Source organism: Arachis hypogaea, chromosome 6 (genome assembly GCF_003086295.3).
Source record: "Arachis hypogaea cultivar Tifrunner chromosome 6, arahy.Tifrunner.gnm2.J5K5, whole genome shotgun sequence".
In the NCBI taxonomy this organism is placed as follows: Eukaryota; Viridiplantae; Streptophyta; class Magnoliopsida; order Fabales; family Fabaceae; genus Arachis; species Arachis hypogaea.
The window spans coordinates 102242242-102263652 of NC_092041.1; the positions used below are offsets into that span (position 1 = coordinate 102242242).

General features: G+C 30.0%; 1 protein-coding gene across 1 annotated transcript; it reads right to left on the bottom strand.

The window, feature by feature from the left end:
* On the bottom strand, window positions 1–3487 carry LOC112697186 (peroxidase 55). The gene is made up of 3 exons (XM_025750259.3): window positions 2761–3487; window positions 1460–1651; window positions 1–827 (listed from the first exon to the last, which is right to left on the bottom strand). The coding sequence occupies exons 1-3, from the start codon at window positions 2962–2964 to the stop codon at window positions 249–251; spliced, it is 975 nt and encodes a 324-aa protein (XP_025606044.1). The 5' UTR covers window positions 2965–3487; the 3' UTR covers window positions 1–248.
* Window positions 3488–21411: the final 17924 nt, after the last annotated feature.

Sequence of the window (21411 nt, forward strand, 5' to 3'; positions counted from 1 at the left end):
TTAAAACAAAATAATTATTTAACTTAATTTAATGAACATACAGATTATTGCCCTATTATGGACAAAATCTAACAATAAAATTACAGAAGAAATCATTTTCAATAAATTATGAGCTTCTTTAAGCCCACACAAGAACCTAATTTTGGAGTAGGTAGCTAGTTCATTAATTTGTGACATACACCTAATTAATAACCATATAAACTAAACTTTTCCCACTGACCAACTCTTATAAATTATTTAACAACAGATCATGAATTGAATGTTGTACAGTCTCTTCTAATCTCTCCATCATTACCAGTCTTGACACCCACCCTTCCAAGCTTCCTCATGGCCGCAACAAAGGCCACAAAGAACTCATTCTGGTTATTCGCAAACTCAACAACCGTAGCCTGCGACGCCGGGTCCGTAAACAGAGTCTGGTCTGATTCCAACAGCCCTTGGCCGGAAACCAAGTTTTTGTAATACAAGTTGTCGAAAGTGAAGGATGTTTGGGGGTCCAAAGCTATGACGACGCTTGGGTTAACGCTTTGTTGAGGGCAATCTGATTTAAGTTGTTGTGCATAGTTTGGATCAAGGGTGGGGTCCACGTGGGACGAGGATTGGAAGGAGTACAAACGGTTTGAGAATTGGTTGCAGTGTGAGAAGCCAACGGTGTGTGCTCCTGAGAGCGCAATCATGTCGGTTTGGGTGAGGTTGTGTTTTGAGAACATTTTGTTTAGTTGGTTAAGGTTGAAACTTGCTTTCGGAAGGTTAGAGTCCACACTTGATGCCTTGGAAACAAGTCCATCTCTGCGTCCAAGTTCTACTCTGTATGAAGGCCCACCAAGCTGTAACAATTGCATGCATAAGAAATCTAAGATCTCTAATAAATAATAATTTTGACCTGGTAAAAATTTAGGTTCAATTATTTTCGTGTAAATTTAATAGTTAAAAAATTATTAGAGAATTTAATATGTTTAATTAAATTATTATTTAATAATTTTAAATTAATTTATAATACTTGTCACTTGATAATTAATTTTTTTAACTTATTTTTTAGGAGAACACTCACTCAGAATTATTTTTATTATTAATTAAAAATTATTAAATAATTAAATATTTTTTACTAAATTATTATTTAATTATTAATTTTATATTAAAAATAATACCTAAGTTTTCATTTATCTTTTATACTAAATTTTAAATATTTAAAATTTATTGATTTTTATATTCTTAAATCAAATGTTAATTATTTAATTCCTTTGACAATTAAAGACCATAACAAACACTTAATTTTTATGTGAAAATTCAATTGCAGTCAACTATAGGTGAAGTTGATTGTTGAGAGTCGTAATTTAACTAATTTAATTAAATTTTTATTTAATAGCACTCAATTATTAATTTTATGTGAAGTTGATTGTACTTATATTTCTGCGTAATTTTTAATTATGGACTTTGTAGGATAGTGAGTTTTGATTACCAAGGCTATAACATCTCTGGTAGCGAGTGCCAAAATGTCTGCGCAAGAAACAACGCCAGGACATGAGGCTTCAACGGCGGCTTTGGCCTTAATAACTGTATCAAAGCCATCTCCTGCCAGTGAGAGATTTTCTGAGGCATCCTTTTCTGCATCCCCATTTGGCGACGCTATCATCACTGACGCATCACAACCCTGTGCATAAATAATCAATTCAATTTTAATTTGCCACCAATTGAGAGAGATTCACTCAAATTAAGTACTTCAATTTTTTTTAATTTTCTAGTTACTTATAATTCAATGGCAGTATAGTATAGAGCATGTTTGAAAGAAAATAAAAGAGCTTTCTTTAAGATTAAAATGAGAAAGAATAAGGTAAATTTAGAATATAAAAATTAATTTGGATTTCATGGGAAAACTAAAATATGTATAGTTGAAATGTTAGTAACAAAAAATAAAATAAATTAAATATTAATAATATTTAAAATAATTTTAAAATAAAACCAAATCTATATCTAACTTATTATTTTATTAGACATATTAATTAACGATTATTGGATTGGTTTTTCTTTTTTTCTTCACGTTTCCAAAAACAACCTCATAGTTGGCCAAAAGTTAATAACACGTATTTCTACTTTTTTTTAATACCTCTTATAGTCAACGAGTTTTAAATCTAGTAGTCTAGGTTGGAACCTGGGAAGTATCTATAACATATCATTTAACATATGACAAGCTTAAATATTTAAACCTTTTGTGACTGCGGCTTAAATTATTTATAAAATTGTTATGTAAATATACATTATAACTGATAATTAGTAATTACACATAAATAAGGGAATTAACTGTCTATTATATATTAGAGAAAGTGGATTTATTATTTATAAAAAAAAAAAGAGAAAAGTGAGAAGACACCACATACGCTATTGCAACGATATATATAGAGGATAAGAATAAAGCAACAGAAGAATAAATCTCCACCAACCATAGAAGTCAACAAAAACGAAACTATTTTAAATGTTCAACGTTAATAAATAAACAAAAAACAGAGCAAGCTAAGAAACTGCTGTTAATTTCATTTCATGATAAAAAATTATATGAGGGGATGGATAAAATGGTGGAAACTCAGGTGCAGTCGACTTCACGTGAAGTTGATAGTTGAAAGCCGTTAGATGGTTTGACTGATTTGACTAAATTTTCATTTAACGACTCTCAACTATTAAGTCTACAGTACCTGAGTTTACACCTTATTATATATCCTTTAGTGACATATAAAGAGGAAGGAAGGGGGGGGGAGAATAAGGTACCTGAACAAAACAGTCATGGAAGAACAAACGCAGAGTTGCTTGTCCTGTTGTGATAGTTTGATGAAACTTAGTGGTAACTGCCTGTGTCACAATTGATTCAACGTTTGGACAAGTTTGACCATAAAAATTCTCCACTAATTTCCCTTCTCCTTTAGACACACTAATCATGAACATAGCCACTAACACAACCCATATCTTCTTCATCTTCTCACTCTCTCTCTGGAATAATTAGTAATGTTAATAATTATAATTAATGTGTATATGTTGTGTACTTGTGTTATTATGTATTCACAACACTCCTATTTATATCTATGGAGTATAGCAATAAGCTAAGGTAGATAATTGATGTCACTTGTATTAAAAAAAAAAAGAAAAAGAAAGTAACATTAAAAAAAGGAGACTAGCTTAGGACAAATTTGATTAATACTCGGTTATTACATTCAAACCATGTGTGCCACACACACAGATCAGAGAACTTAGCTGGAAGCTACCCTAGTACAAGCCTAAGGTCATTATAACTTGCAAAATTAAAATAAAATGATGCTCTTCAAAGTTTACACACTCTAAGATAGTTTTATTATCTATAGGGTAAGTTTCAAGTTTGTACATATTAATGGGTCACAAAATTGGAAGTTGAGAGAGGGATTATTCAGGTTCATGGCATTGGATGCTGCTTGGAAAATGCACTCACATTTAGAAATACATCCTATTTTAAATTATATATTTTGGTATGGAGAGAAGGAAAATAATGTTAATATAAGATACTAAGATTCTCTTTGTCTAAAACAGGAAATAGTATTTCAAATTTTGAATAAACATTTTTAATGATTTAAAAGTTTTTTTATTGGATTAATAAGTCAAATTAATTATTCTTGATTCTTGAAAGACGAGATGTTTTTAAAATTTGTTAAAAGAATTTATCAATTAAATTAGTCTTTTAAATAATACAAATTAATTATGTTTCTCTTTCATTTACTCTATTAATAATTTTTATCAACGATTCTACTAGAATGTTAATTGATAACATACATAACATCTAACATGTTTGGACAATAACTTAATATGTTTATGAAAATCTATCTATTTAGATGTTAGGTTATATTGGGAATAAAGTTTATGTAATTGGAATAAAAAATTAAATTAATAGATTTTCATATATATATTTTGTCAATATTTAATTAGACATGTCAGGTATTATGTATGTTGTCAATTAATATTTTATAATATTAATTGTTGACGAAAATTGTTAATAAATTAATTGAAGGAGAAATATGATTAATTTTTTAATTTTGATAGACTAATTTAATTGAAAAAAATTTTAAAAACGAATTTAAAAAATATCTTTTATTTCAAAGATTAATTTAACTATTAATATTTTTTTTCAATCTGATCTACTGTAAATTTTAATTGAATGAAAATATTGATTTTTTTTTTTCTCATTCGTATTTGGTCTTCTAATAATCTTGCAATTATGTATTTGAGCAGTAGACTTTCTATTTTTACTAAAAGTATTGGCCCTCTTACCATTTCCGATATATCTTCTCGATAAAAGTTTATCATTTAAGTTAGTTAGCTTGTTTAGCTAAGTTTACGTTACATAAGCCTGATGGTTATGTTAAATTGTTCCTTCTTTAATAATTATTATCAATATAGATAGAGTACAGGTTTTATATACGACCAATAAATTTTAATCAGGTCATCAAATATATAATATTCGTTTTAAAAATATTTTGAATATATATTAGAAGTTGGATACAATATAATTACTTTTTAAATTTTTGGACAGGTTCAATTATTTGTTAATAAATTTTTGGATACAATAATGACCATTGAGCCTTTTCCTATTAGTAGAGGAGAAGTGATTTTAAGTTTTTCAAAAAAGAGGCCAGGATCCGGGTTCAAGCTAGTTTAATTTGGGAGGAGCAAGCTCCTTGACTCTTAGGATGAATCAAAACTCAACAAGGTAACAAAATTAAAATTCATCCATCAACTCACTCGTCCGATTAAATAAGCATTTGAGAGTTTAAATAATACCTTGAGCATGCAGTAATTTATTGACCAATGACAAACTTTTAAATGAATCTTCGATATACGACAAATTAATTAAAGATTTATCGAATTGGTAGATATCATAGAAAAAAAAAATCTCCGTATCAATGATAATAATAAAAATAAATAAATAATGATGAGATGATATTGATATGATTAAGATCTATGCTTGTTTACATAAGAAGTCCCTGTGACAAAATTTTGACTTTCTTTGTTAATTTGTTTTGGAAGTAGTTCCAATTAGAGTAGGATAGCATTAGCATGCACATACAACAATGTTGATTGTTGAGTGCCGCTAGTCAAATTGATTCTCTTGTCTTGCATTCAATTTTCCAATTTGGCCAAAAGATGCTGCTAATGCGTGCTGGCAATAAGATAACAATTGGACCCAAGAGGAATGTTCAAAAGCGTGGAAGTAATAGAGATTGGCTGCTTCAAATTGTTAATAAGCGTAAAAAATAACCACAATAATCCATTTATCTTGACTGAATCAACGTGAAGATTGTTTGACAGAGATTGGTATATCTTACAAGTTACAAGGTAGATGTGTGTAAATACTTGTAAAAGAAATGTAAAATATAATCATTTATAGGATTAAGTATTATTTTAATTTTTCTGATTGTGAGTGAAAATCAAAATTATTGTTAACGTTATGTACATAAGTGGATATACTATGTATAATATATATGAGTATATAAATTTTACTAATTTATGTATGTACATGTGTGTGTGCCGAACTTTTGATAGAATATATCAAAATTTTGGCGAATTGATCAATTGTTAGGTTTGGCGAAAAGTTGTTTTGGCCCGTTGAAATTTTTATTACTTTTTAAATTATACTTCACAATGATATGTGATTATAAACTTATAAAACGAAATGACAAGTGTAGTGTTATTTTTAAATTGGTAAAACTTTTTCAAAGCTTAGCTAATATATCCATTTTTCACTACTTCAAGGAACGAAATATGATTATTATAACTTAAAAACAAAAAAAAATGACAAATAGAATGTCATTTTTAAATTGGTTAAACAATTTCAAATGTTAACTAAATTATCATTCTCTTAATTATTAACTACTTAAATCATACTACTTAACAGCAGATAATTAATATTACTCTACTTTATTAGATATGTATGTGTATTATTAAAATAACATGCATACTTAATTAACTTCATTGACCAATAGTGGAGTTTAAATTGAAATGGCTAGTTGTGAAAAAAAAAAAAAGATTGAGTCGTGCTTAAGTATAATTTAATTTGAATAGACTTAAAATAGCTTATCAAAATTTTTAAATTTGTGAACAACGGGAATAGTTATTAGTTCAAAAAATATTATTATATACTTAGATCACAACTGATCTAAGAACTATTAGATATTATTATTTTAAGTTTTTCATGTTAAACTAGACTCATATCATAACACAGTAATATAAAAATATTAGATATTCTTAACACTTCTCCTATAATGACTCAGATCAACTAAAATGATCTAAAACCCTCAGATATTCTTACATTAATTCTTTTTAGGTTAAATTTGATTTAATAGATGATATTACAAAGAATAAGAGTTGTGTGCAAATACACTTTACAAATTAAATTATGAGATTTTGAATCAAGTATACAAACTCAAATTGTGCTTAGGCAGATCTGATTTATAATTAATTTAATTACTTAATTAATGAAATATTCTTGGATTTTAGGCAATCAACAAACCATTAGTAGTGAAATAATAAAATTTTAAGATTATATTATATATGATTTGTTAATCATCAAAATTTTCTCCTAAATATAAAAGCTACCATAAAAAGTCTAGAGAAAATTAGTGCCAAGGATCATTAAGAGGCTTTAATTAACAAAAAGAACTAATTATATTAAGATTATTAAAAAAGATTAAATAAAAATTATTTTAAAGACCAATAAATAAAATTTAAAATGATAAAATTATCCTATTATTTTTTTCTCCTCTTACTGTTTTTTATTCGTATTTTCTTCTCTTTCATCGTCACTGTTATCGATTTACATTCTCTTCCTCTTTTTCAGCATATTTTTTTCTTTATTTTTGTAGACTTCATCTTTTTTACACAGATGCCTTTGCTATACTTAGATGACTCTGTTCTATCTTTGTCATTGTTGGACACTTTCCACGAATTTTTTTCCGTTTCTTAATTCTATGAATCCATTTTCTCAAATAAATCATATAACTTTTGCCAAAATTACTAATTTCTTCTTCATGTTATGAGTTTGATGGATTCTGAATTTTATCAGTTGTTTGAATTTAATAGAGGTAACTAGGTTTACTAGTTTGTCTATATTGAATAGAGATAGGTTTCACCAAACACTCGTATATGTTCTATTTTAATTTTATTTTGTTATTGTAAAAAATAACTAATTTGCTTTGTTAAATACATTATTTATTCATTTTGGTTACTAATTGAAACAGACACTTGGCTCGAAGCCAAAGCAAAATTCAGCAAGAAGTGTTCCGAAAGATCCTTATCTCTAGTGTTATGTTAGAAAAATTTAACTTTCAATTTCATGTTCTGTATTTTACCTTTTTTTGTTGATAATTTCTTTCCCAAATTAAAAAATAGTGGCTGACTCATGAAGTTTGCATAACTTTTTACTTTGTTTGATATGAATAGTAAATTGTAACTCATACTTTTGTTTTCAAAATTCAAGAAATGAAAACCTTTTAACATAAGAAAAATTTCAAATTATTTTATGCAGTTTAACAGATATTTTCATGCATTAGATAATCATGGATACTTCAACTACAATTTAAGTTTAATTTATAATTGAAAGATCATTTTTATTTGCATAATGTTAAATGATCGATCAATTATTGTATATGTTTTTATTGTTATCTAATTGTTTTATTTTGAATTTAATAGAATTATATTCTACTCATCATCAAATGGCTCTTTACTCTTATCTATTGATTATTTTATTTTTATTTTATTTTTGTTTTTGAAACTTAGTTGTTATGCTAATAAGTTAAAATTTTTTTGGATAATATTAGGAATAATAAATATTCAAACTAAGATTTAAGGTCAGCGATATAATTTGTAAAACTTAGTAATAGATTATGTTTTGATGGTATAAAAGTTGCATTATTGATGATAACATTCTCTTCTATATTTTTAGATGTAGTCTCACTATGAACAAAATAGATACTAACTACATAACTAGCTCAAGGATTTAAAGCTAAGCTCTTGGTCTTAAATGTGAATAAATTGGTGGCTATGATTTAAAGTTAATTACTTAACAAAAAATGCTATTAACTTTGGTCGTAGGTAGTGTTTTCTTTAATTTTAATTAATGAAATTCTAAAATTTAATTGCTATGGGTATTTTATTAATAATGATATGATTAGTTTACTTTTCAAATTATGCATATCTATATGTAGTGTCAAGATATGCCAATAACAACATCAATGCCATATTTTTTGTAATGAATTTCAAAACTTTTTAAGTAGCTGAGTTTGAGCAAGATGATACTAAGCCAAAAAAAAATGATATTGAACATGAAAAATCTGAGTCTGACCAAGGTGATGTCAATGCCTTATCCTTATTTTTCACATTTCATTTGATGAGCAATTACAATCAATAGCCTATATATAGTATTTTGCATCACAACTATATCTACAGACATGAAAAAACCTAGTTTACGGGTGTTATAGTGTTTGACACTATATCATAACAAATACAAAAAATCAAGAAATTGATTGTTTCGGTTGAATTAAGTAACTTCGGTCTCTTCTTGGACATTAACTTTTAGTTGTTTTAACCATGTGTAGAGTATGTAATATTTGACAGTATACATATATCATGAGTTAAAATAAACAATCTATAAATTAAAAAGATATTGAACAACTATTTATGATAAACCAATAATTGATGTTACATACAAAGAATAAAAGAAGCAATTTTTTTGCGGAAAAAATAAACAAATAAAAAATATGAGTAAGAAGATTTACTAATGGTGAATTAAAGATTAGGAGATTCACTAACAACAAATTATTGTTACAAACGAAAGTGTGTAAATAAGAATTTGAATATAATAGAAAATCAAAGAAAATATGTTTACAAGAAATAAATAAATAAATAAATCACTTAAAAATATATTTGACTTCCTAAACAAAGATTTGGTCTTTCTCTCTAAATATTATAAAAATAATTTTTTTAATAATTTTGGTATTAATAATTTTTTTAATAATTAAATCTCCGATCCCAGATGGACTTTTAACTTATAATAAATTTTTCTAAAATCTATATAATAATGGATGTAGTATGTTATCTATGTCCACATATCTATATTAGGAGTTTATTTTTCTGCATGAGAGATTATTATTCACACATGAAATTTGTTTTTTCCATCCTTCATTGTGACTATTTTTTTCAAGAAGAATTTCAACCTACCAAAAGTATGATGGAAGTTCAGAACATAACATTCAAACAAATTAAAACAAAATAAATAATAAATTTTATACAAAACTCCTTTCTGGCCACCGATATAGCTTTAACCTTTAAGTCTGAATATCCATAATCATTTATGTGATCAGCAATGCATGTAAATCACTCTCTCACCAACAGAATAGTAATTAATAAGGTTTATAGCAAAAAAAAAAGGAATATAAAGGCTATATATTCTATTGCTCATCATCAAATGATTGAATTATATATATAACAGAATGCATAGCTCATTAAATCTAATAGATCCTAAAAGAATAAAAAATAACTAACAAAAAAAATCATCATGTCACTACAACAAAAACGCCATTTAGCGGCGGTTCCTGGAGCCGTTTAGCGGCGGTTTTGAACCGCCGCAAAACATTTCGCAGCGGTTTTATGAAACGCCGGAAGATAGGGCGCGGCAAAACGGATAGCGGCGGTTTTAGTCAACCGCTGGAATAACCGCCGCTAAACATCTGTCAATTTTGCGGCAGTTACCGCCGCTAAATAACAAATAAACGAAAACAACATTTATTTTGCAGCGGTTCTAAACCGCCGCCAAATTTTAGTATTTCCGTAGAATCGGATCGGACCGTCCGGTGGTCCAACTGACTCAATCGTTAAACCCGCGCTTCCACCATTAGACCCACAACGTGTGGATCACTGTAGAATAAGCCTTCCACAAACGAAGAAGGTAGGGCTCGAACTTGGAACCTAGAGGAAAGAAAAGCTTTAACAATGTCATGTTACCACCAAACCAAATGTCTCTTCGATGTATATAGCGCTAATAATTATATATATCATATGAACACATTTAATTGCCACATAGATTTTTGTTGTATACTTTATATATCTGATCATTGTTATTATAGGCACCTTATATATTGGGTAAAATTCACAATTAAATCAAATGGAGGACTAAATTACACAATTCTACCAAATTGAAAAACATTACCAGGATCTCCCAAAAGCATATTCTTATGTAATTCGAATCAGTCTCATTTGAATTAGACAAACAAACACTACTTTGAATTAGTCCTATTCGAATTAGTAGTAATGCTTGTAATTGGAATTTGTCCAATTTGAATTATGCTTGCATATAGTCTTATGGTAGTTCAAACCAGGGTGATTCGAATTATGCACGCTAGGTCGTCCCTAGTAATTCGAATGAGTCTGCTTCGAATTAATTTTGGACCATAGTAGATCGAATTAATTTACGTCTATTTATATATGATCCAAGCATATATAAAGAGTACAATAAAGAGTACATCTAATAATATCCATAATAAATTCAATAAAGAGTATATTCAATCATAAATAAAAAAATAATTATAAATATTTTTTATAAATTATTAAAAATAAAATATTTTCTAAAAATATTTATTAAGATTTAGAATTTAGTCTTTAATATTTAAAATTAGTAAAATATTTGTCAAAAATATTATATTTTGTTGGTCAGTTAGAATTATTGAATCTATTAACCATAATAATATGTAGATAATTGATTGGTTTTCATATAAAAATATTTTTATTCTATTTAGTATTTAATTTTGATAAAACATTATTTTATTTTAAATTTAGTTATTATGAATTCTTATATCTAAGAATACAAGCTAAGATTGTTATTTAAAAAAATTTAATTTTTTTATTTTAATAAATGCCCAACAAATCATTAAAATAAAAAAATGATAATTTAAAATTATAATTTTTGTAAAATTATAACGTTTTGAATTTTTAATGACTTGTAGAAAATATTTTTAATTATTATTTTTAATATTTTATAAAAGATATATATAATTATTATTTTTAAAAAATGTTTGATTTTTAATTAGTCCAGAATATGATTTTATTTTCTTCTTTTACATCCATATTTGAAAGCAAATTTAAATGCCAATAAAGTAAATAAAAAAATCTTAAAGGTAAATTTGTTCACATGAGTTAACATATATAGCTTATTTAACTTGTGAAATTTTTATTTATGTAAAACGAATGTAGAAAAAGTGTTACAAGTTTAAGTAACAATGATTTAAACATATATAGTTTAAGATAGTAGTATTTACTTAACTAGATTATACCTAAATGATTATTACTAAAGAAAACATTGCAATATGTGGTAATACGCATTTTGCGGCGGTTTAAAAGTAACCGCCGCAAAATGCCTAACAAGAAGTCACCGGCGGACATATCGCGGCGGTTTTCGAAAAGAAGCCACGAAATACAAACCTGACCGGCAATATAGCGGCGGTTTGAAGAAAACCGCCGCGAAATGTTAACCTTACAGCAATATAGCGGCGGTTTTAGCAAAACCGCCACTAAATGTCGTCCGGATTGCAGCCCCAACCGTTAACCGCCGCTATATGTGCCGCAATTTGTCTTTTCGCGGCACATTTACAGAACCGCCGCAAAATAACCGTCGCTATCTTAAGGATTTGTTGTAGTGTGTTTTAAAGGATCCTAATAACTAATATTAACAAACAATGAAATTTTCGATAAGTGGATTCTTGATTCAGGAGCATCTCACTATATATGCCCAAATAAAAAGTGGTTTACTACCTATCAAAGCATAAATGGTGACGCAGTTTTAATGGACAATAATCATGCATGTAAAAATGTGGGATTAGGTACTATGAAAATCAAGATGCATGATAGAATAGTAAGAATCTTAAAGGATGTAAGACATATTCTAGATTTGCCAAAAAATCTTATCTCCACAGGTTTGTTAGAGAAAAATAGTTGTAAAATAGTTACGAAAAATGGGGTACTAAAAGTTATTTGTGGTTCTTTGGAAGTGATGAAGGGAGTTCATCACAGTAATCTTTAGGATTAAGTATTGTTTTCCTCCCTAACGTCTTGGGTCAAAATCAAAATCGTTCCCAACCTTTTTTCGTTATTAAAATCATCCTCAACGTTCAAAAAGACTTTAAAATCATCATTTCTTGAATTTTTGAACTAAAATACCCTCATCATCATAAAAAAAAAAGGGCAGGGGAGAGGGGAGAAGGGAAAAAGGGAAGGGCAAGGGGCAGGGGAGAAGGAAAAAGGGAGAGGGGAAGGGGGAAGGGGGAAGGGGGAAGGGGGGACGGCTCTGGCAAAGAGGAAAAAGGGAAGGACGCGTGTGGGGGGAGGGGGATGGAAGGGGAAAGGACGCGGGGTGGGGGTGGGAGAAGGGGTGTGGGGGAGGAGGAGGGGGAAGGGGAAAGGAGGGGGGACGGCGGCGACGAAGCTTGGAGCCGCCGTCGCCGATGCCCTTGGGGATCGCGAGTGAGAGAGGAGACGCGAGCCACTGCCGCCGCCTCGCCGCCTCCGCCTCGCCGCCTCTGCCTCGCAGCCTCGCAACCTCTCCGCCTCGCCGCCTCATCTACATCGCTTTCTGCTTTTACATCTTGCTTCTGCTTTTTTGCTTTCCTGCTTTCTTGCTTTTGCTTTCTTGCTTTCTGTTTCTGCTTCTTGGTTTGGTGTTGTTTGGTGTTGTTGCTGTTGTTTGGTATTCTTGGTGTTGGTATTGGTGTTGGTACTGGTGGTGGTATTGGTGGTAATGTTGGTGGCAGTGGAGGTGGTGGGGTGAGGAAGGTGAAGAGAAGAATGATGATGATGAGGGTATTTTGGTCCAAGAATTCGGAAAAGGATGATTTTAAAGCGTTTTTGAACGTTGATGATGATTTTAATAACAAAAAAGGTCGGGAACGATTTTGATTTTGACCCAAGATGTTAGGAACGAAAACAATACTTAACCCTAATCTTTATTATCTTTTGGAGACAACAGTCACAGGTGAGTTAGCAGTTGGAATCGGTGGAAGTAGAAATCAAACAAATTGCACAAGAATATGGCACATGCGGCTTGGACATATGTCAAAGAAAGGTCTATCATTGCTTTGTGGACAAGGTTTGCTAAAGAATATGAAGAAATCACAAATAAAATTTTGTGAGCATTACGTGTATGGAAAGGTACACAGGGTGAAATTTTCTACAAGCAAGCACAAAAACAGAGGGTTGTTAGACTACGTGCATACTGATGTTTGGGGCCTGTCTAAAATTACTTCCAAGGGTGGTTCCAGGTATTTTGTTACTTTTGTTGATGATTATTCCAGGTATATTTGGGTTTACTTCCTCAAGCATAAGAATGAGGTATTCGACACTTTTAAGTGATGGAGAGCAATTGTTGAAAATTGAACAGGTAGAAAGCTGAAAACTCTACGATTAGATAATGGCACAGAGTACACAGATGGGGCTTTCAAAGATTTCTATGATCGAAAAGGCATTGTGAGACACTGGACAGTTAGAGAAATACCACAACAGAATGGAGTTGCTGAATGACTGAATCGTACACTACTTGAGAAGGCACGATGTATGCGCTCTAATTATAGGTTAGGCAGAGAGTGGTGGGCGGAGTCGGTTGCTACAGCATGCTACATAGTGAACCGATCCCCACATTCTTCTCTAGATGGAGACACACTTTATAAGGTGTGGTCAGGAGAACATGCAGATTACGAGAAACTCAGAGTTTTGGATGCACAGCCTATTATCATGTCAATGATAATAAGCTTAATGATAGAGCTAAAAAGGCAATCTTTTTGGGGTATCCAAGAGGGGTTCAAGGGTATTGTCTTTGGAGTGTAAATAATTCTAAGTTTGTAATTAGCAGGGATATCACCTTTGATGAACGATCTATGGTAGCTTTGTCTAAAGATATGATGCCAGATGATGGTGATGTTGGAAAAACTTTAAATACTCAAGTGGTGGAGATAGAGTCTAAATACTAACAAATAGATCCTAATAATCTTCAGGTGGAGCATCCTAATGCTACTCGAGATGATGCAGAGGATGAACTTGATCATGAGGAGATTCAGCAAAAAAATGCACATGCATTACAACAGCAGCAGCAGGATTCTTTGGCATCCACTAGGCCAAAGAGGAATTATAAATTCGTTTAGAAGTTCGGGTTAGACAAGCCTCTAAGACATTATGGGCAAGTAAACTTGGTAAATTATGCACTCTCAGTGGAGGATGATGAGCCGGTCACCTTCAAACTTGCTATCAAAGACAAAGATAGAGAAAGTTGGTTGTCGCCATGGAAGAAGAGATGCAATATCTCCATAAGAACAAGACATGGGAGGTGGTCCCGTTGTCCGTGGAAAAGACTGCAATTGGTTGTAAATGGATGTATAAAAAAAGAAGATCATATTAAGTCAGATGGTACAAGATTCAAAGCTAGGTTAGCAGCAAAGGGATTTACACAAAAAGAAGGTGTTGATTACAATAAGATATTTTCTCCTGTGGTGAAGGACACTTTCATAAGGGTGCTTTTGAGTCTTGTTGCTCAAGGTGATCTTGAGTTGGAACAGCTAGATGTAAAGACAGCTTTCTTGCATGGTGACTTAGAGAAAGAAATTTACATGTATCAACGTGAGGGTTTCAAGGTTGAGGGTAACGAAAATCAGGTATGTTGTTTAAAGAAATCGCTATATGGATTGAAACAATCTCCTCGAGAGTGGTATAAGCGATTTGACTCCTTTATGTTAAAACAAGGTTTTTCTAGAAGTAATTATGATTGTTGTGTATACATTCATAACCTTTCTGGAAGTGATTATATCTATCTTCTATTGTATGTGAATGACATACTTATTGCTTCTAAGAGCAAGGTGAAGATAGATAGGTTAAAGGTTCAACTTAGTAAAGAATTTGAAATAAAAGATTTGGGTGTTGCACGAAAAATATTAGGCATGGAAATTAAAAGAAAGAGATCAAGCCGAAAATTTTTCTTGAGCCAGAGAGGGTACGTTGAGCGTGTTATTGAAAGGTTCAAAATGAAAAATACTAAGCCAGTAGTAACACCGTTGGCTCCATATTTCAAGCTCTCTGGTAAACAATCTCCCACAACAGCAGAAGATAAGGCTTACATGGAAAATGTACCTTATGCTAGTGCAGTCAGTAGCCTAATGTATGTTATGGTGTGTACACGCCCAGATATTTCATAGGCAGTCAGTATTGTTTGTAGGTTCATGGCAAATCCAAGTAAGGCACACTGGAAAGCAGTCAAGTGAATATTAAAGTACTTGAAGGGTACCATTGACATAGGTTTATGCTTTAGTGAAAAATTATGTCAAATCAGCGGCTTTCTTGATTCTGATAATGTTGGTGATCTAGACAGAAGATGTTCTACAACCGGTTATGTATATAAAATACAAGGTGCTCCAGTTAGTTGTCGATCGATGTTATAAACTACAGTGGCACTATCTACTACAGAGGTTGAGTACATGGCAATAGCATAAGGGGTGAAAGAAGCATTGTGGTTAAGGGGTCTTCTAGATGATTTGGGATTTTAGCAAGATTGTGTGAATCTGAGTTGTGATAGTCAAAGTGCAATTCATTTGGCTAAAAATTAGGTTCATCATGCTCATACCAAGCATATTGATGTAAGATATCACTTCGTGCGTGATGTTATAGAGAAAGGCAACATTTCTCTTGTAAAAGTACACACAAATAAAAATTTTGCAGACATGATTACTAAAGTAGTGTCAGGAAGCAAGTTCCAACACTGTTTGAAATTGCTCAATGTTGTTCCATGTTAGGCATGGGGATACGAATTTCATACTTTGATCGTCCAAAATTTGAGTAGATTTCAAATTGTGACCGAGGTGGAGAATTGTGAGAATAAAAGAAGGATAAGAGTAATTTTAGGAAGTAAAATAAATGAGTTTTAATAGGAGAGAACTCAAAATGTTTAGTAAGGAGTTTTTTGCCGGAGAATTTTATTCTTATTCGTTGAAGTTATAGCATAGAGATACTATATATACGTCTCTAGAATTGTAATTGAAGTCAATAACAATAACAATATCCTTATTAACATCATCTTATAGAGTTAGAAGAAATCTTTCATATTATTTTTTCTCTTTACAAAATACATAGCGAGTGCATTATTGTGAGTAGTGTTCAATTTCATATTACTTTGTATCTATTAGAAGTCAAAATTCTGTTGTAAACTTAACATACAATACTCATGCAAGGACTGTAATACTTAAGTTAGCATGGATCACAAGAGAAACTAAGTTAGACAGGGACAGAGTTAGACTAATTATTTAAGAAGGATATGTTTAATGATTTACTAAAAATATTTTATATTATTATTTCTAATGATAAAATTTTAAAAAAATTAAATATATAATCTCAATAAAATATTTATACAAAAATATAAATATATGTATTTAATATTCAATTAAATAAAAGACATCCTACTAACCTTGTTTTTGTTGACATGTATAAACAATACTCATTTATTACACATTTTTTTCTACAAAATAACAAAATAATTTTATAAGTAAAAGGAATACATATTATGAATGAAGTAAGACAATAATATATAAAAAATTTAATTACTCTGTTAGTTTTTATAGTTTCGTAAAATTTTCAATTAGGTCTTTATACTTTTTTTCTTTTTAATTGAGTCCTTGCACCAAATTTTATTTTTAATTGGGTCTCTATATTTTTTTTCTTTTATTTGGGTCCATGAACCAATTTTTTTTCTTAATTGGGTCCCTATATAATTAAACCAATTACTGTTAAGAGGGACCTAATTGAAAAAAAAATTGGTGTAGGAACCCAATTAAAAAGAAAAAAAGTATAGGGACCTAATTGAAAATTTCGCGAAACTATAGGGATCAATAGAGTAATTAAACCTATATAAAAGTTACCACTTATAATTTTGTATCATGAAAAGGCTATTCAATGTTTTTTTTCTATTTTCAAAATTATCTATTATTGAATTTGTATTAAAAGTAGTTGCTAATTTTTTTTATGTAGATGACCAAATGATTACAAAACATTCCTCAACAATCTTAAATAATACAAAATTGTAGTATAAATAATACAAAATTATAATTAAATAGTTAATTAATAAAAAAAACTAAATATACAAACTAGCGTATAATGACATACAATAATAATAAATTAAGTAAATAATCAAATATATAAAAAAATAAATAAGACTAATCGAAAAATGGTAAAAAAAATATTAAATATACTCTACTTTTGTATAACTATGCGTCTAGGTTATTAGTTCAATAATTTTTTTAAAATAAAAAAAGATAAAAATATAATTTTTTTGTGAAAGAAGAGTGGGAGACCACTTATTGGATTATTTTTTTTAATTTGTAAAAAAAAAAAGAATCAAAGAGTAAAAGATAAAAAGATAGAAAATGAGAAGAAAAAAAAGTTGTTATTGCTACAAAATGAAAATGGGAATTCTTTGAAAGAATGAAGACATTAAAAAAAGAATAGGAGTACATATTTTATTTTTTAAATAAGTGAACTAGGTCTAGGACTATTATATTTTATTAATACTATATAAGAATGGACTTATTTTTTGAACTTATTCTAAGTTATTAATGAATTATATTTATATATTATAATTTAAACAAAAAAATTTTTACAGAGAAGGACAGAGTAATAAAAGAAAGGGACATCTCTATTAAATTTATTTTTGTAATAAAAATTAAAATTTGGGAGCCATTACCCCCTTTAAGCATATGTGTCTTTGTCCCTGTTCTGGTTAGAGATCATATCTTAGTGTATATATTTAAAATAGTGCATATATTATGAGGTTATGATGTTATGAGATTTTCTTATATGGGTTGCTTTTTTTATGAACTATTCTCATCATAGGATGCTTGATATTTTATTATGGTCTTCCTTCATATGATGTTCTTAGACTTTTATATAGTTAATATTGTAATATTTTTCTTTAATAGTAGAATGATGATTACAATGTAACAATTAATCTGATAAAATTAAATTATTGAGCAGTAGAATGAGTTTTGAAGAGTTAGTGTCCTCTTTGTAACATATCCTTTGGAATTCGAGAGAATACTTAATTATCAAACCAGTTTCTTAGAACTTCTTATAGTCTTGAACCCAATTTTTAGTATTGGGCCTATAGAAATATTCCAAAATAGAAATTTGAGCGCCGGAGTCCTTGCAGGAACACTGCCACTATCGAAACATTAGAAACTCGAAATAGAAGAATAAAAACAATATCGTTTCTTAATCTACTCTCTTCAATTTTGTTTAGGTAACTCCTAAACTCGAAAAAGTAAAAACACTTCTAAATAATGTCACCGTCTGTAGGGACACGTCACTTATCATATTCTCTTCTTTCTAAGTTCTACCTCGAGATAACTTTAACATGAGACATGTTTAAAAGATGAACAACGTAAAAAAAAAGAGCAAAAAATACATGGTCACAAAAGACAAACATTAAAGCACATAATACAAAAATTTCATAAAAAGGATAAAAATTTTACAAATTTAAATTTATGACCATATCATTATACGCTTCAAATGGTTATAATTACTAAACCAATTAAATGGTCAATGATTTGGAGGCTTAGCAAATACGTAAAAGTTGTGAAGTAAGAAATCGAAAAAAAATTATAAATTTATCACAAAAAATACAACTTGACACCCACATATCAAAGTTTATAAAATTGGAAGACAAAAACTCGTTCTCATGTTAAAATTTCTAATTAAACTCTTTAAAACCAAACCACATTCATTCTTAAACGCGTAAAGGTATAATTTATTTTAATTAAAATTTTAAAAATATTTTAGAGTATATTATTATTTAAAAAATAATAATATGAAATTTTGTGGTAGAAATAAAGAAATAATCTCTTAATAATTGTGTATTGAAAAAAAATTATTATTCAACTAATCTAAATTAGAAAAATCCATCTTTCAATTGTCTCAACAATTGTTTTAGATTGAAAAAAAAATTATTTAGATATATTACACTTAAATGAAAAAATTTATCAAGCAATTGTTTTAAAAAAAAATAATTTCTTTACTTTAAACTTAACATTTTTATGATTGAGTTACTATTTTATGCATAGTAAATTTAATAATTATTAATTTTGACAATTTGAATTTATTTTGATATGTCTTCATCAGAATTGTAACACCTTAACTATCAAAACTCACATTTCCGGCTGCGCGACTCTGATAGATCGGACATTACGACGACTCTTATACTATTTAATACTAAAATATGAGCCTGTTTAAAACTTTAAACCGCAATACCGCTCCAAAATACTCTTGTTATGTAACTTATATCTATACATACAATACAACTAACAAAAACCCACAAACAGTACCCCCCCTGCACACACACACACACATATAATTTTATAAGCATTAATCAATACAATTCCTATCCCTCTTACAGAATGTATAAAGATAAAGGTGAGGGAGCCACACACACACACACATATAATTTTACAAGCGTTAACCAATACAATTCCTATCCCTCTTACAGAATGTATAAAGATAAAGGCGAGGGAGCAATAAGTAATAAACTAAAGCAATACAAAACATCACGACAATAATTAGATAAACTCTTTGTGATGTCTGCGTCTATATCCTGAAAAGAAAAATTTGTAGGGGAGTGCATTAACCAATACAATTCCTATCCCTCTTACAGAATGTATAAAGATAAAGGCGAGGGAGCAATAAGCAATAAACTAAAGCAATACAAAACATCACAACAATAATTAGATAAACTCTTCGTGATGTCTGTGTCCATATCCTAAAAAGAAAAATTTGTAGGGGAGTGAGAACATCATCCACGAAAGGATTCTCACTATAGTGTTGCAGAATTACTATAATAGAATACGCGAGATAAAATTGTTACAGTGATTGATAATCACCTTATGTATCTTTTCAAAAGCAACGATTTACTATAAAAGAGAAATCTGAAATCTTTTTTGAAAGAGGAACTGTTCAATTCTTAAAAACTCAAAAGCCTTTCAAAAAATTTAGCTATACTGAACCATATTAGTTTTTCATACTTCCCTAAACTAGAAACACTAACCAACATGGCCTTCGGCCCATCTCATGATCAACCACGGCTCTAGGCCCAAACAACCCAAACAATAACTAATCACCACAGTCCAACAGAGTCTCAGTCACAAACACAAATAGGAAAGTTCAAGCACAAACAAATAGTTACTGCAAGTAGAACAATTAGCAGTTAATCACAAGTAATCACAAAGGCAAACCAAGTACAATATGCACACCCAAACAATGTCACATAGATGCATATGATGCATGCTTGTCCTAGTGGTTGATGATATCATCTGTCGGTTATATAGCCAACCCGACAAGTCCTAGTAGCTAACCATTTGACTGTCCCTCTGTCGTGCATCCCCAACTCGAGTTATTCACAAGAGATAATCATAATTCACATCCAACACCCTCATTGGTGTATATTCACAGGGGAGAGCTCATCCGGAACTTTCACAGTGTCCGGCCACACTTACGACATAGGGTCAGCAGAGTATCAAGTCTCAACTTGGAACACGTGGTGGCTAGCCACTGCTTCTACCTAGGGAAACTCGTATTTTAGATAGTTGGAAGTGCAAAATCACAATATTAATAACTCAGCATATATGCATTTATTCTCAACCATAAATCAACATTCATTTCAGCCATCCGACTTAAATTCATGACTCATAGTCAGCTATCCGGCTCATAACATATTCCGTAATCAGCCATAATTCATTATCATACACAACCATTCCGGCTCATAACAAAATAGCACTTCCACCATCCAACATCATCAATTTCATAAAAATCATTATTCAAAGCCATAATTCACTTTTTCTCAATTCACTTCACTTTGAAATCAAATTTCAACTCTTTTCGGCATTGGCTTTAAAGTTCCCATTTCTCAAATCATCTCAGGTTCATAAGCCACTCTTACTCAAAGTAAGTTCCCTTTTTAAAAACAAAGCCACCATCGACATCCTCTTTCCAAAACTTCCAAAATCATGGCAATTTAAAAGATTTATTTTGAAATATTCAAAATCATCCATCCAACAATGGGATTTTATAACAAAGTCCCTCGGCAGAATCTCAAGTCTTTAAGGAAGGACAACCTATCTCAAATCTTTAAAAACTCATTGAAACTCTTAAAATAATAGATTCTTGGTTCAAGTAAATAAAAACTGAATTTATTATGAAACTGAGTCATACAAAATCACAAGTTCCAACCCAATCTAAAATCAATTCACTTGAAACGGAACCAGTCCACTTGAATCAAACCACTTTCAGATTTTTTCTTGAAACCAATTCTCTAACCTCTTCCAAAATGTCTCAAAC

Excerpts from the sequence above, each read along its gene's own strand:
- LOC112697186 (XM_025750259.3), bottom strand. The coding sequence starts at position 2,964 with ATGAAGAAGATATGGGTTGTGTTAGTGGCTATGTTCATGATTAGTGTG. Across the intron at positions 1,652-2,760 it reads TCCATGACTGTTTTGTTCAG|GGTTGTGATGCGTCAGTGAT; the intron begins GTACCTTATTCT and ends ATTTATGCACAG. Across the intron at positions 828-1,459 it reads CCAGAGATGTTATAGCCTTG|CTTGGTGGGCCTTCATACAG; the intron begins GTAATCAAAACT and ends CAATTGTTACAG.